The sequence below is a fragment of the Solanum dulcamara genome, chromosome 11 (assembly GCF_947179165.1).
Source record: "Solanum dulcamara chromosome 11, daSolDulc1.2, whole genome shotgun sequence".
NCBI lineage: Eukaryota > Viridiplantae > Streptophyta > Magnoliopsida > Solanales > Solanaceae > Solanum > Solanum dulcamara.
Window position 1 is genome coordinate 33005115 of NC_077247.1, and position 14935 is coordinate 33020049.

General features: G+C 35.7%; 1 protein-coding gene and 1 pseudogene across 2 annotated transcripts; one reads left to right on the forward strand and one right to left on the reverse strand.

Moving 5' to 3' along the window:
• The first annotated feature begins 1215 nt into the window (after positions 1-1215).
• LOC129872510 (butanoate--CoA ligase AAE1-like) lies at positions 1216-6226 on the forward strand (annotated as a pseudogene).
• Positions 6227-6321: 95 nt separating this feature from the next.
• Positions 6322-14043, reverse strand: LOC129873031 (protein DETOXIFICATION 45, chloroplastic-like). 2 transcript variants are annotated; one of them, XM_055948020.1, is made up of 15 exons: positions 13799-14043; positions 13301-13595; positions 13062-13204; positions 11769-11912; positions 11475-11599; positions 11184-11319; positions 10178-10274; positions 10002-10102; positions 9253-9416; positions 8689-8760; positions 8452-8568; positions 8276-8371; positions 8062-8183; positions 7624-7678; positions 6322-6680 (listed from the first exon to the last, which is right to left on the reverse strand). In XM_055948020.1, exons 2-15 carry the CDS (start codon positions 13552-13554, stop codon positions 6666-6668), a joined length of 1641 nt encoding a protein of 546 aa, XP_055803995.1. In that variant the 5' UTR covers positions 13555-13595; positions 13799-14043; the 3' UTR covers positions 6322-6665. The 2 variants fall into 2 exon arrangements, with proteins under 2 accessions (XP_055803995.1, XP_055803996.1); XM_055948021.1 differs by having other exon boundaries at positions 13301-13612.
• Positions 14044-14935: the final 892 nt, after the last annotated feature.

The window sequence follows — 14935 nt, forward strand, 5'->3', positions numbered from 1 at the left end:
ATATGGCTCTAAGTCTATCTCCTTTAGTAATGTTGAGCTTAGAGAGCTGATCGTTGATTCTTTCTAAGATATCATTGGATTGACTAAACTGATCCTCTAGCTTAGGAAAGTCTTCCTTGGAGAATTCAGGGATTTTGAAGATGGGGCTAGTCTCAATGTGGGGACTTGAGTAGGAGGTACTAGGTTTATTGCCAATCTGGCTTATTCCTTTGTAACTGCTTTTGGTTTCTTCTATTTGTTGGGAAACTATATGAAGAACTTGGTTGGTGTAGTTATTTTGTTCAAAAATGTTGTTAATATCAGCAACCGTTCTTATGGAAGATTTTTTTTCAAGAGGCCTTTTGAAAGGAGAGGCTTTGAGGACTGCTTTTCTATAGGGAATACTAAGTCCTTCTAGAGGGTGAGTGATAATTTCTACCACTTGTTCTCTAGTGTACCATTTGTTAACGAGGACTTGGAGAGATGATTGGGTATCATCTATTTTTCCTGAATGTTCAAACCATTTGAAAAATTCAATTTCTGTCTTGAATCTTTCTATATCTCTAAACCATTTATCTCTAAAAGAGGTTCTTTGTTCTAAGGAATAAGTGGCTTTGTACCAGTCAACCTTCTTTTGGTGTTCAGGAAGTTTCCACCATTTGTTTAACTTCCTTTTATTAGGGACAAGGATTTCATCAGAAGTTAGAACACCTATAGAATCTTTTCTATTGTGTTTAGGTTTCATATCACTAAGAGTGGGGCTTCCAAGGGTTGTAGTTTCATAATAAACCTTTGGAATAGTTCTAGAGAAATCTACTCCGTGAACTTTCCCTTGTTCAATATTTTCATTGGAAGAGTCATCTCCCTCCCGGGGGCAAAAGGAAGAAGGTCTAGCTGAAGACATTCTTCTACTTGAAGAAGCTTGACTGTAGGAGTTGGATCTTAAAAATTTAAGATTAATAGATCCATCTGGGAATTGGATAACCCTATCTATTTGAGATCTGTCAGGTTGAAAGGGTTAAGAAGTCTAGGGACAAAAGTAGTACTGTGCTCTTGGTTTGCTTCTATGAGCATAGTAACTCCTTTAACGCTTGTAGATATAACTTTTGGGGCTATAGTGGTTTTCATTAGGTTGTAATATACCCTATATATTACAGCTATTTCCCTAGTATCAGCCTTACTGTTCATGTTCTTCGTTTTGACATTGAGTTTCAATGTATCCATAATGTTTGGATCATGGATGTCAACCGAGAAGTTGGGGTAACAGTTAAAGTATACGGGCCATTGGCGAGGTTACTTTCTAGAACTCCTAACAGCGAATCATCAAAGTTTAACAGTCGATCATCTCAAAGTAACAGACAAATAGAGATATTCAAGCCTTTACAGAAAAGAGGTTTAACAGCTACCTGAACAAGACCAATATGAAGGAATTTAAACTCCTTCTGGTATCTATTAATATCAGTAGCAATTAACAACTTGATAGTTTCAAGGCAATTATTGATAGCAATAGTAGACTCACAAGTCTTGATATTATATTTTTTAAATAGTAAAAAATTTCCTAACTGATAAATTTTTTTGAAAGGCTCTTTGGAAATAGACCAATTTTGTAAATCATCTTCTACCTCAGAGATAGACAAATTAACACTATTAATAGTATATTGATGATTGTTCATTAAAAGAGAGTATGCCTTTGATTATACTACAGTTGATGATAAGTGAATAGTAATTGTTAGTTCTTAGGAAGTTATTATCTAATTATAACATATAGATTTCTAAGTCCTTAATGCATAAACATGGAATTATAACAAGGATATTATGCTAAGGATTCTTGGATTTTATAAGAGTTTGTCAAATAAATCACCTTGCAGTCTAAAACGCCTATTCCTTCGGCTGAACGACTGCCTGTCGGCATCGAAACTATTTGACAAGATCTCTACACCTATATATATATATATATATATATATATATACACACACACATAAGAAGATAGTAAGTTATAATATAAGTTTGCAAGTCTTTCATAATATATATGTTTGCAATGAGTAGTCTCTGTTCCACCATCAACATGAGTGATCACTTGTTCAAGTACTCAAAATTCTGTATCTTTAATCAACTTCAGCCTAAGAGGTCCGGCTTCATCTTGTTGTGCCATCATCATGAAGTTGATTCGTCATTATCGTCATCGCCATGACCATCCATAAAATCATGTGATGCAAACTATGTTGCATTGACACCCATAAGTTTCTTTGAGAGAGCAGCCAATGTTTTCAGTGAGAGGACTACGGTTATCTATGGCCCTTCTTCTGTCATCTACACTTGGGAACAGACACAAACTAGGTGTCTCAAGCTTGCTTCTGAATTAGTTCATCACATGTGGTAAGACTTTATATATATCTACTTCTTCATTATCCCAGTTGTTAGAGGTGATTCATTGGCTATAATATCTTGTGGTTAACTTAACTACCTAATAGTGCGCTTGAGAACATGTGCAGAAAAAATTCAAAATTTGAATCAAAAGTGTCTAATAGAAACACTTTTTGTGTTCAGATGCTCTAGTCAAACAAGTCATAATTCGAATATCTAAATGAAATTTACTTATTGATGTCTTAAGTTTATTCTTCTTGTCTGTCATTTGAGATGTTCGCCATGTTACATGACTATGAATTCTGTTTACTTACAGAACACTTCTGTTTCGGTCCTTTTGATATGGTCTCTTTGATTCATGCATGCCACGGCAAGCTAAGGAGTTCAAAAGCGTTTCATCAAGCCTTTGTTCTCAGTTCTTACTAATTGGTACAATATCGAAGTGCAGAAAACAAAACCCTAACACTAACAACAAGAACAAAGATAAACAAAAGAAAGGATATAAGAATGACACAAAATGAGTAATAATTGAGAATAAAGGCTATATGTCAACTAATACCCTTCCAAGAAGCTTCATTGTCTATAGGAAACAAGACACAAGAATGAAACTAATAGACAACAATGACTATATCAAAGCCAAAACCTCCTATTAAGAACACCAAAAAAAACACCCTAAACTATAGGATACTATCGAGAAGAATGATCCTCAAGCAATCCCATCAACATTGACTAGCAACAATGGCCTTAGCCACTCACACAAGAGTTTCACTCTTCCAATTCCTAATATATCAAAATAATCTAAGAGCCCGTTTGAATGGGCTTAAAAAAAGTAACTTTTATATATGAAGTGCATTTAGAACTTTGAATTGCTGAAAGTTATTTTTATAAATAAGCAGTTAAGTGTTTGGATAAAAGTGTTTATGTTGAAAATAAGTGTTTGAATTTTAGGGTTAAAAGAATAAAAAGGGTAGTTTGGGAATTTAGTTAAAATATAAGGGATATAAAAGTAATTTTCATGGTCAAACAAAATGGCTTTAAGCACTTAGAAAAAAAAAAGTTAGAAATTCTAACTTTTCATTTTTGACTGACTTTAAAAACTTTATGGCTTAAAGTTAGCATTAGGCAAACACGTCCAAAAGCTAAAAAGGGGTTTTAAGTTGGTTTTGACCAACTTAAAGCCCATCCAAACGGGCTCTAAGTCTAAGGAGATATTCTCCACTATTTATAGTCTAAGCTAATTATTACAAGAATACCTTTAATGAAATAAGGGTCTTCTTAGTCGAGAGACTTACATTTCAAGAATAGTCACTTTGCATTCATAGCCTCTTTCTCCCTACTCTGAGTAGTCTTCCACATGGAGCCTTGTACTTCCACTTTCGTATGTTCATGATCCTCAAGGCTTCATTCCAAGCTCTCTCCAAGCCCCCAACATAGCGACTTTACGCGACGCCCTTGAACTTCTTAGCTTGCCTTGACATGCATGCATCACTCTTGCAATATGATTTCAGTAATATACTCCAATTGTGTTATGATTTTTATATTATTAGTGTAATTTAACGTGTGATTGTACATTATTAATACAATTATTTAAAATTAGTCTACCCCCATATATGAGCATCGATCTTTTTATTGTTGCACATTAATTAGAAAGATAAAAGTTGAAAGATTTTTTATTCTTAGAACTCGAAGCTGAAATATCTAATCGAGGATCGAGGTAACTCAACCATTTACCTCACTCCACAAGTCCTCTTTCATTTTTCTGGTCAGCCTACTTTATAGTAACCAAGTTCTCTTTTTTGTATTTTAGAAGCACTACTGAGTGAGAAGCTCTTACATTAAGCACCACTTTCAGTTCAACCATACCTCAGTCCAAATCCCTTTTCAGATGCTCTAAAGTCTAAACTACAGATCCCCTTCTTTTTTATTACTCTTTTGGTTTTCAATTAACTTTTCTAATCTTATTAAATACCAATTTAATAATGACACAACTACTTAAATGATTAGCATCCTCATTTTTTTTTTATAGATTTTGGAGTTCTTTTCTGTAGGTAGCAACACTAGCCCCTAATGTACCAGCAATACAAGAGCTGCATTTTGCAGTACCAATGGCTGGAGCAGTTCTTTGTACATTAAACACACGTCTTGATTCAACTATGACATCAACACTTCTAATGCATTCTGAAGCAAAGATCATATTTGTGGATCAACAGTTTCTCCAACTTGCTCAAGAAGCACTTTCTCTTCTTGCTAGCACGAACAAGAAAACCAAACCACCTCTTCTTGTTGTAATAATCTCAGAAAAATCTAACAATTCCAGTCCCAACACTTATGAATATGAAAGTCTCCTTGAAAGAGGGGACAGGGATTGCTATTAGGTGGCCAATAACTGAATTTGACCCTATTAGCATTAACTATACTTCTGGAACAACATCGAGACCCAAAGGAGTTGTTTACAGTCATAGAGGTGCATACCTCAATTCTATTGTCACATTTTTGCTTCATGAGATGAGCATACTCCCAATTTATCTTTTGACTGTTCCCAACATTTCACTGCAATGGATGGTGCCTCATTTGGGGTCTAGCAGCAGTAGGTGGCACTAATGTTTGTCTCAGAAGAGTATCTCCAACAGAAATATTTGAAAGTATTTCACTGTACAGGATGACACATATGCGTGGTGCACCTACTGTCTTGAACATGATAGCCAATACGCTGTCGTGTGAGCTACTTCCACAAAAGGTGAAGATTATGACAGGTGGTTCACCACCACCACCACAAATCATTTCAAAGATGGAGGAGTTGGGGTTTGGAGTAGATCACTTATATGGACTAACGGAGACATATGGTCCAGGGACAAGATTAATTTCACGTATGATCACTCAACTTTACCCAATATAACAGTTAAATCATATAGTGGGTAAGGTTCAGTTACTTAAATGTGAGAAATTCAGTGCTAATGCTTGAAATTGACCCCTCAGGTACATATTGCTTATGGAAGCCTGAGTGGGATTCTTTGCCTTCAGATGAAAGATTTATACTGAAAGCTAGACAAGGAGCGCAACATCTTTGTATTGAGGAAGTTGCTGTAAGAGATTCTATCACCATGAAGAAGGTGCCCGCGGATGATGTAACAATGGGAGAAGTCATGTTTAGAGGGAACACGGTAATGAGTGGATATTTAAAAGATCAAAAAGCAATAGAGGAAGCTTTTAGAGGTGGATGGTTTCACAGTGGTGATCTTGCTGTAAAGCATCCTGATGGTTATTTAGAAGTAAAGTATCGTTCAAAAGATATCATTATATCTGGTTGAGAAAACATAAGCACTACTGAGGTGGAAACAGTTTTGTATCTATCCAGCAGTTCTTGAAGCAGCAGTAGTCGCTCGACCAGATAACCACTGGGGACAGACATCTTGTGCATTTGTGAAGTTGAAGGAAGGATTTGATATTAGTTCTCAAGAAATTATCAACTTCTGCAGGGATAATTTGCCTCATTACATGGCACCTTGGACAGTTATATTTCAGGATCTCCCAAAAACTTCGACAGGAAAGATACAGAAATTTATCCCAAGGGAGAAAGCAAAAGCCTTGGGCAGTCTTTTCTGAACAAAATGAAGAAGCCACTTGGCTTGCCTCTTTGAAGGTCATTTTCTAAATAGTAAGTCTGTGTCTTTTAATGTCGCTTTGTTTCTATACTGATTCGACATTGCTAGTAATATCATTCATTTGTATCTTTAAGTTTATGTTCCAGCAAGAGAAATGTTCTGTTCCACCAATTGGGATACACTGTGATTAGACTCATATATTACACTGATAGTGTAAAAGTAATTAAACTCACGTCATTTAAAAAGTAATTACAGGTAATCATCCATCACAAGTGGAATTAGCAACCTAAAAAAATAAAGTAAACAACCTTCTATAGCATGTTAAATCACACTGCTAGTATAACAATTTGATTAAAATGACAATAAATATAAGTATAAATCCCAAAAATAAAATAAAATATAGCATTGTATTGAAGTATGGTTTGGCTAGGCGCTAGGTATTCAGGTCGAACATGGGATTATCCACTCATGAATTTTGTTCTATTTCTATTTTCTGTTCCAGATCTTTTTCTTTAAACTTCAAGTCTTTTGCTCAATTTGGTTTACACATAGTAGAAATAAACAAAGATTTTTCTTTATTTATTCGTCAAATGAAATTTACAGGGTAATAGATGATTTATGTATTTAATCAACCTTTTTTGGTCAGTTATGCAATTGTAGCTCCATTGCCCTAAGCTCACTTCATTTGATATGCATGTAGCTCTAATCTCAAAGCAGTCCTATGATGTTGCAACCTAGAAAATGGAAGTACATAAGAAAGTGGAACACATGAGAAAAGATGGCATTTAATTTGGCTTCCATGAAAGGCAAAAGTACAAATATTTCCATTGTCGCATAAGAAGGAGAGGGCAATGTTGTAGTAGGTATGCTTTGCTAGCAGGTGTGTTCTTATTGCTGCATAGAGGAGCTGCTGGTTGAAACAAAAATTCAATTAGCCCTCCCGCTTCCCTTTCCCTTGAACCCTCCCATCCTGTGCAATTAAAGATAATGATGCAACCAGTCTCTTCCAGATAATGAAAAGAAACCAAGAAGGACACTTGTTAGAATGTCCTTGGTTGAGAGAATGTATCGTTCTCTCTTTATATGTTTTTGGGCAATCCTCATCTCCTGAGTTACCTTTTGGGATTTAATTAGGCTCGAGGTCTATTCTTGGTTTATCCAATATTGTACTCTCATGTTATATTGTTCAACACTTGGCGGGGGGGGGGGGGGGGGGGGGGGAGTGTGAAAGTGTCCCAAATTAGTTGAGGAAATGGACAGTGCTGTCCTAATTTGATTTTTGGCAATCCTCTCAGCGCATGAATGAGCTCAGGATTGAGTTACGTTCAAGGTCCAGTTTCTTCACAACACTGACCAACTTTGTCTCCAATCTAATGACGCTGTACAAAGTATATAAATCGATTCATATTTTGCCAAGTATCTGAAATGCCTCAACTGCCAGGATCTAGTTACAGTATGCACTTTTTTCATTTCTTTTTCTTCCTATTCTTTTGTTTGTGAGTTTGTGGGGGTGGGTGGGGTGGGGGTGGGGGTTACATATGTTATGCAGAGCTACACATGTCAGTGTCTAGACCATTCTAACTAGAAGTTAAATTTCACAAGAAAAATCAGCACATCAACATTAGTATAAGTTGTAACCTGACTAGTGAACCATACTGAAATATAGAGTCAACTGACCTCATTTTCTTGTGAGTCCTGTAAGAACCACCAGGGACCATTTTTCGCTGATAATCTGAAATAGATGCATGAATTATGAATTATACAAACAGAATGAAGCAAAGGTCTTCGATAGAGAGTACTTCAGAATGTACAATGTGACAACCCTTGACAATGCTTTTTAATTTAAATTCGGCAAAAGATCCCTTATCAACCTAGAGTCAACTATTCAAACTTCATCCATGCAAGCTAAAACACCCAAAGAAAATTGCAGATTTGAAAAGTAAAACGAGAAATATTTGCTCTTTATTTCCTTTGCAAAAGAGATCTGCATGAACTTGGAAATACAGATGTAAAGAGATTCCTGGGACCAGTTCAGTAGATTTATGGGGAAATTGACATTTTAGAAGGTCCAATTCAATATAGTAGTTCCTACAGTTTATTTGGTAGTTGAATTACCTCATGAAACCAGCCACCAAGCGCAATCCCATGAAAATAGTCAAACCAGACCAAACACCAGGAAGACCAATAATAGGAGGAGCATAAATCAGAAATATTGAAGCGAGGGCACCCACGATCATCTAGAAAGTTGTGAGGAAATATCAGCACCAAGTTGAATATGAAGAGTAACTTTTCTTTTAATTGTTGCAACATTTTTATAGCGGTCGCTTACCATTGACATAGCTGCATATGGGAAATCCGAAACACCATAGTGCAGCCCATCAAAAATATAGGCTAGAGCATTAAGGGGTTGACTGGCACTAACAAACTGTAAAATTGGACAGGAGATGTTGAGAAAGATGCCATGAAAGAAACATATAAACTAAGTGCAAAATTTAAAAAGTGTACCAGTAAACCAGATCTAACAATGTCTAGCACTTGAGAGTCGTTTGTAAAGCACTTTGCGAAAGACGGAAAGGATAGACCCAATATAATGGCTAACAAAATTCCAGTAGCTAATCCTGTCTGAAAATATCATTTGCACTTTGTTAAGAACTTTGTTTAGATAGATAGCTAGATAAGGATGCCTCAATTCCTTCAATCTGGGAGAGGAGAGCTACAAGATGCAAAAAAGGTCTATCTAACCTTTAAAGCTACATGTGTGATCAACTTAACTCTGCCATAGTCCTTCCTTGCAAAAGCACTTGCAATGAGAGCCTGCAAAATGGAAAAAATCAATATTTGTCAAACAGTAAAATAGATAAGGATTTCTGCAATGAGGACATATTTATGCTTTGATGTTTTGCAGAAGATCTCGTACAGGATCACAACCACAGTGAACAAACCAAAGGTTAAATAGAAAAAATACAAGATAGTCAATTAGTCATAGTGTAAATAGATGTACATGTGATTCCAATAACATGAATCAAACAAAATGGTTTAGCAATCGTAATAAAAGGCAGACAGTCAACTGAAGTCTGTTGAGAACTACAGACTTGTCCACCAGGTCTCTATAGTTATGACAAAGAAATGTTCCAAGGGAAGGCATTAACATCCATATCCGAACTACCATAAATGTTCCATACAAGCTTATTAGCTCATAGATTCAGTTAATATTGTTTCCATCAACAGCATGCGGATATAATTGCAAACTCATTCATAATGGGAACAAATGATAAGAGAGGGTCTTAGAACTTCAAAAATGTTTACCTGACCAGATGCAGCTTGGGCATCTGCCAGTAGCGAGGCAGACAACCATACTTGCAAGCATATCTGATGGGCAGCCATGGGTATTGCTCCTAATCGAGCTGCCATTGATGTGCTCAAAGTTACTGTCAGAACAGCAGCTAGAGTTCTCCCAAGAAGGAAACCACCTAATGACACAAGAAAGTTCAAACCTTACTCTCTCAGAGACTAACCCGAGAATGCAGACTCTCAAATAATACCCAGACTAGCTCAATTACAGGAACATCATTTCTGATGAATTAATCATCAGAACGGCTAATACTTGAAATTCAATTTCAGAGTAGAAAGAGTTGGATCAAATTACAAAGTATTTTGAGTGATTTTTTTGTTTCTTTCAAGAATTTCCAGAAGTTGCAACTACAGTAAAACAACATGAAAAGCATCACTGCTAGTACATTGAAGCATATTTTCTCCTTTTAGGAACTAAGCTTCTAGCTCATGTAGTTGTTTTATAACTCTTCCAGAGAGGACTATAACTATAATCTGTAGTCTGCAATTTTCTAAGAACGGACTTCTTTAAGCCAAAGTAATGAAACATCTAAAAGCATTTTAGCTACTCTGAAGGAAAAGAAGGATACGCATAACAAACATGGCAACAGCACTTGAGAATTCTTTTTCAATTATCATGTAGTAATATAAAAAGTTAATACAACAGCTCAGACAATTTGGAACAAAAACTTTTCCAAGGGATTAATTAGCTCAACATCACTTACCCGATTTTAAATAGCCACCAAAATGCAAGTTCCTAACGTTTGGCAGCAGCAATACAGTCTTTTTATTAAGCTTCCATAACATCAAAATGGCCACAATATATCTGCAATTTAAAGTCGTCAGATTCTTTTTTGCCAGATGTTATAAGAGAACAAAGTAGAACTTTCCAGGAACATACTGAGATGCAACAGTAGATATGGCGGCACCAGTGATGCCCAGTTGAAAAGTATACATGAAGATGGGCAAGAAAAGTACAGCTGACAGATTCCCCAATCCTGCAACATCCACACATTTTCTACCAGTTAAAGTTAGAGAAAAGAAATTAAAGGATATTGAAAGAATATCTAGTTATTCATAACTTCAATAAAATAAAATGCATGCTCAACTAACAGAGCAAGAATCGGTTTAGCTTCTTTCAAGCAGAAAAATATTCTGAGGAAGTTTCTTCCCCTAGTATATATAGATAGTGACACTACAAACCAAAAAGGTAAATTACTACTTCTCGAAGAGCTTTTTTTCTTTCCCCAGATACACCTCAATAAAAAATTTCTGTTATTAATCTGTTTCTATGATTGATTAGTACATGACTTGATGCTGAACATGTCATTCTTTTTTTTTTTTTGATGACAAGCGAAACCCGCAGCCGCTACACCGACCGTCGCTCCTATGCAATAGCTCGCAAACCACACAGGAGAGGTAACCTGCACTAGGCAAGCTTGGTGCGACAAGCTCGGTCCAAAAGGCAAAAACCCCTTTCTTTCACTGGCAAGGGGTTTCAAACTTGATACCTCTAACATGGAAGTCCCAAGCCCAAACCATTGGGCCACCCCAAAGGGTTGAACATGTCATTTTTACATAAAATAAAAGCAAAATAGGTGTTGTTCTTAGATGTGGAGATATATTGAAACATGTACAATAACGTATCTACAATCCCAAAAACCTAGTTACACACATTCATCTAATGATGCCAAACTGCTGTTTAAAGGCATGCAATGGAACAGACTGTACCTTTCTCAAAGTGAATGTTATCAGAAATGCAAAGTAGACAAAAGACATTACATGAAAAACAAAAGGTTGGTTGAGTTAGGCCAGGGAGTTGTATATATTGTATAAAGCAAAGAGATTAACACCCAAGTCTTAAAACTCTTTTCTTGAATATTGTACCAATAGTTTAGAAGACTTGCCTAAGCACATTACAGGGGTCCTTGTGTCCTTAAAACCACGGAAGATGCCTTGCACAGCCAGATAAAGCACAACAGCTGGAGCACCAAGCGCTCTAAGTTTAAGAAAATGCTCCGCTGGAATGCGCATGGTTGAATCCTGTTGAAAAGGGTTCAAGACTCTAGTTATCATAATGCAATTTCAATCTGCAAGCACATATAAGGCCTGTGATTGGAAAGTATACAGGCTTAAAAAGTAATAGCATTTAAACAACACATGAGGCATCGGATTGTATTTCAGTGAGGGTTATTTACCATTGATATACCCATGATGCTGAGAAATGGTCCAGAACCGAGATACATTGCTGCAGCTTCTATCAAACCAATCCCAGCAGATAAAACTAAGGCAGTGGAGACAGACGGAAGTGCCTTTCTTTCAGCTGTTTCAGGAAACACTTAGTTGTTTCAGAGGCATTCAAATAATTTTTATCTTTTAATTGTTTACCATCTTCTAGATATATAGATGAATGTGTGACCCTGTGTATATGTGTAATCTAAGAAGTGCCATGCTTATAAGGAGATTCCCTTTTAGCACCTATGCAAATTTACCGGCAGCGGAATCCTCATCTGCATACTTAGAGATGTCTTCAGCCACAAACGACGTTGCCACACTCAGGAGAGGGATGTTGAACACCTTTGATATTATGTTAAAGATGGATACAGAAATGCCAGCTGATGCTAACTCCAATGCACCTTTAATCAAAGCAAAGAGCTTTTCAGGAGTGAACTGGAGTTCATTGTTTCCATTAAACATTTATTCATAGAAATATTGGAAAGAAGATTAAAAATTATCCAAAGATTGTGTTGGGAAATATGAAGCACACTGTTATGACCCGCCACTTGATCTTGAAGAAGGTAGAAGAATCTAGAGTCTTGGAGAGGTTAGCGGAAGACTCTAGATCCTTATAGAAACTTGTAGAGAAGTCTTGAAAGACTTAGAATTCTCTAGAGTGTGTAGAGAATTCTAGAGAGGGACTTCTTTGTAAATATGGAGGGACTTGTATAGCAATTTTTATTTACACTTGGGCCCCTTAGGAGTAGTATAAATAGAGGGGGCATTCATTTGTAGCAAACCATCAAGCAATCAAGTAATCTTCCAAGCAATACAAAAGCCTTCTTCATAAAAGCTCTCTTGTCTTTCTTACAATCTAGCGTTCCCTTAGCGATCTAGTCTTAAAGGCTTACTTGAGCTTACAAGATCGTGAAAGATTCGTGAGTAAGTTGTCAAGTGCCGCACGGAAGTCTTAGTGTGAAGTCTAAGTCCGTGACAACACGCTACCTAATATAACTCGCAAAAAACTTGAAGGAATGTCTAATAAAATCCTTGGAATCCAAGGGGAACTCCTGTTCCTCAGTAAAGAACTCAAGAAAACAATTGCTCGAAAGAATGCACAAAATCTCTAAGTTGAGTGAAACAAAATCAAGAGGATTGGCATTTAACAGATTTTTCTATGAATGCTTGAAGCTCTTTAGATGAATGTATAACAAGGTAAGCTCATGAGGCCACCTGATTAGAACATGTAACAAAGTATGTGGTGCAATATACAGGGAAAAAATATCTTGGGCAGAAGCTTGATCTTTGGCTAGATCAGATATTTCACACTGTATCCTCTCAACAACAGGAAGAATTGAAGTCATACTGTCTAACATTTATTTCTAAGGATAAGCCTATGACCATAGGAAGCTCAACAGAAGTGGAAACCAGCATTTAGTGACATATAATCTCAGTGAAATCAATTCATTAGTGGATTTAGCACACAAACAAATACACCATTCTCAAAAGAGAGAAGTTCATAAAGAAGAAGCATAAACAAAATGGGAAAATATCGGACAATAACTAACCCATTCGTCCAATATAAGCTGTCTCCATTAGTTGTGCCAACGGTTCAATCGCTTGTCCAGCAATAGCAGGCAAAGAAAGCACTATAAGCTCGGTTTGTACATCCTGAATTGGCGATTGATCAATCGATGTCCCTGACAATGCACTGAGCTCTAAAATTTAGAAGAGGGAATGTAAAAAAATCACTAATGTGCACAAGGCTCCTAACTCCTAACAAAAAGAAGTAAGATGGAAATCTTACATAGCTCCTTCATTTAAGAGTCGATCTCTGGTTGAGCCAAATTTGTCTTCACGATGAGAAGAATAATCGAAAGCTTGGTCATCACTGGATAACCCACAATTCTTAATAATATTGTCCAATTTAGATTTCTTCGCAAATCTTGACCCAAGAAAACAAGTGTTAACTAAAAAAGGTTTCTGGAAGGTTCTTCTTGCACATTCTCCACCATTAATTGTTCCGCACGTTACTGCACCTGGGAACTTAAGCACTGCCATTTTAAAAGCTCTCAAATGCAGAGAGAGAGAGAGAGCAGTTTCTGCAAAATTCAAACACCTAACAAATCTATTTAGTACTTCAATTGCTCATAATTATCACTTCAGATCTCAATAAAAAACTAAAAAAGAAAAGGAAAGATGCAATCAATTGAAATTCTTCAAAAACCCAAATGAAATTCTAGGAGTTTGAGAAAACTAAATCCCATAAGGACAAATAGTTGGAGTTTTAGAAAGAGGATAGTACCTGAGTGTAAAAAATATCTAAGGAATCGTTGAAGTGAACACAATCATTGCTATTTATTAGGAAGTAATTTGTATGGGAAAACGCGCTATACAGCAGCAATAGGAGTATATGATAATGGTTAGGTGAAGCTGTGGAACAAATGAAAAGCAGGTAGGTGAGAGTCTCTTCAGTTCACTCGCGCCCAAAAGTGGCACATTGTCATTGTTGGAGGAGGGAGAAAATGGAGGAGGAGGCTGCTCCTCAAATAAATTTATTTAAATTATGCGGTGCTTTGTCACCTTTTTTTTTTTTTTTTTCACGGCTGTGATTTTTGCATTAAACTAGAGGATGGCAAGCCTGTGCGGAGTCGGGTCTTAGGCATAGTTTAGTAGAGTATATTAGAAAAAAATAATATATGTATTATTTTTGTATATTAATAGTATCTTATTTAGTACATTTTCTTAATTTATATATAATTAATGCATGAGAAATACATGTTATTGTTAATATATCAAGCCAATTAATGGATAAAAAATAATTTATGCATAATTAATACAAATATTACTAATCAAACATTATTAATGCATTTTATTTAGCATTATTCTTATACATCCAAATTAAGTTCGTCAAAATCAAATTAATAATTTTAATTCATTTAATTCAAATAACATTTGTTAAATTATAATTCAATTGATTTAAATATGATTTGTTATAATTCTATAATTTCGAATTCAGACTAACGCGTTCAATGCTTGCCTCATCGATGAGTTTTCGATCTTTCATAGATAAATAAAAGGTTTAAATTTTATTAGTAGCAGTTTCTTTTACTCCCTACTTATTTTCGAATGTAATAAAAAAGATTTTTTAAAAAAATATGAATTTATTATTATAATTTAGTATCTTAGACTTTTGTAATTATTTGTTATATTCCATATTGTTAAGAAAATTTTCCATCACAGATTTAAAGCAAGAAGGTTACAAGTTAAAGATTTTATGTTCAAATTTATGGACAAAATTTTAAAATGTTACTCTCAAAATTCAAAATGGGTTATATAAATTACAATGCAAAAAGTGATGTTTGTGGAAAAAATGAAAGACTTATTACCAGTGGCGGACCATTACCAGTGGCGGACCCATCATGTGTCCGTGGGGTTCATC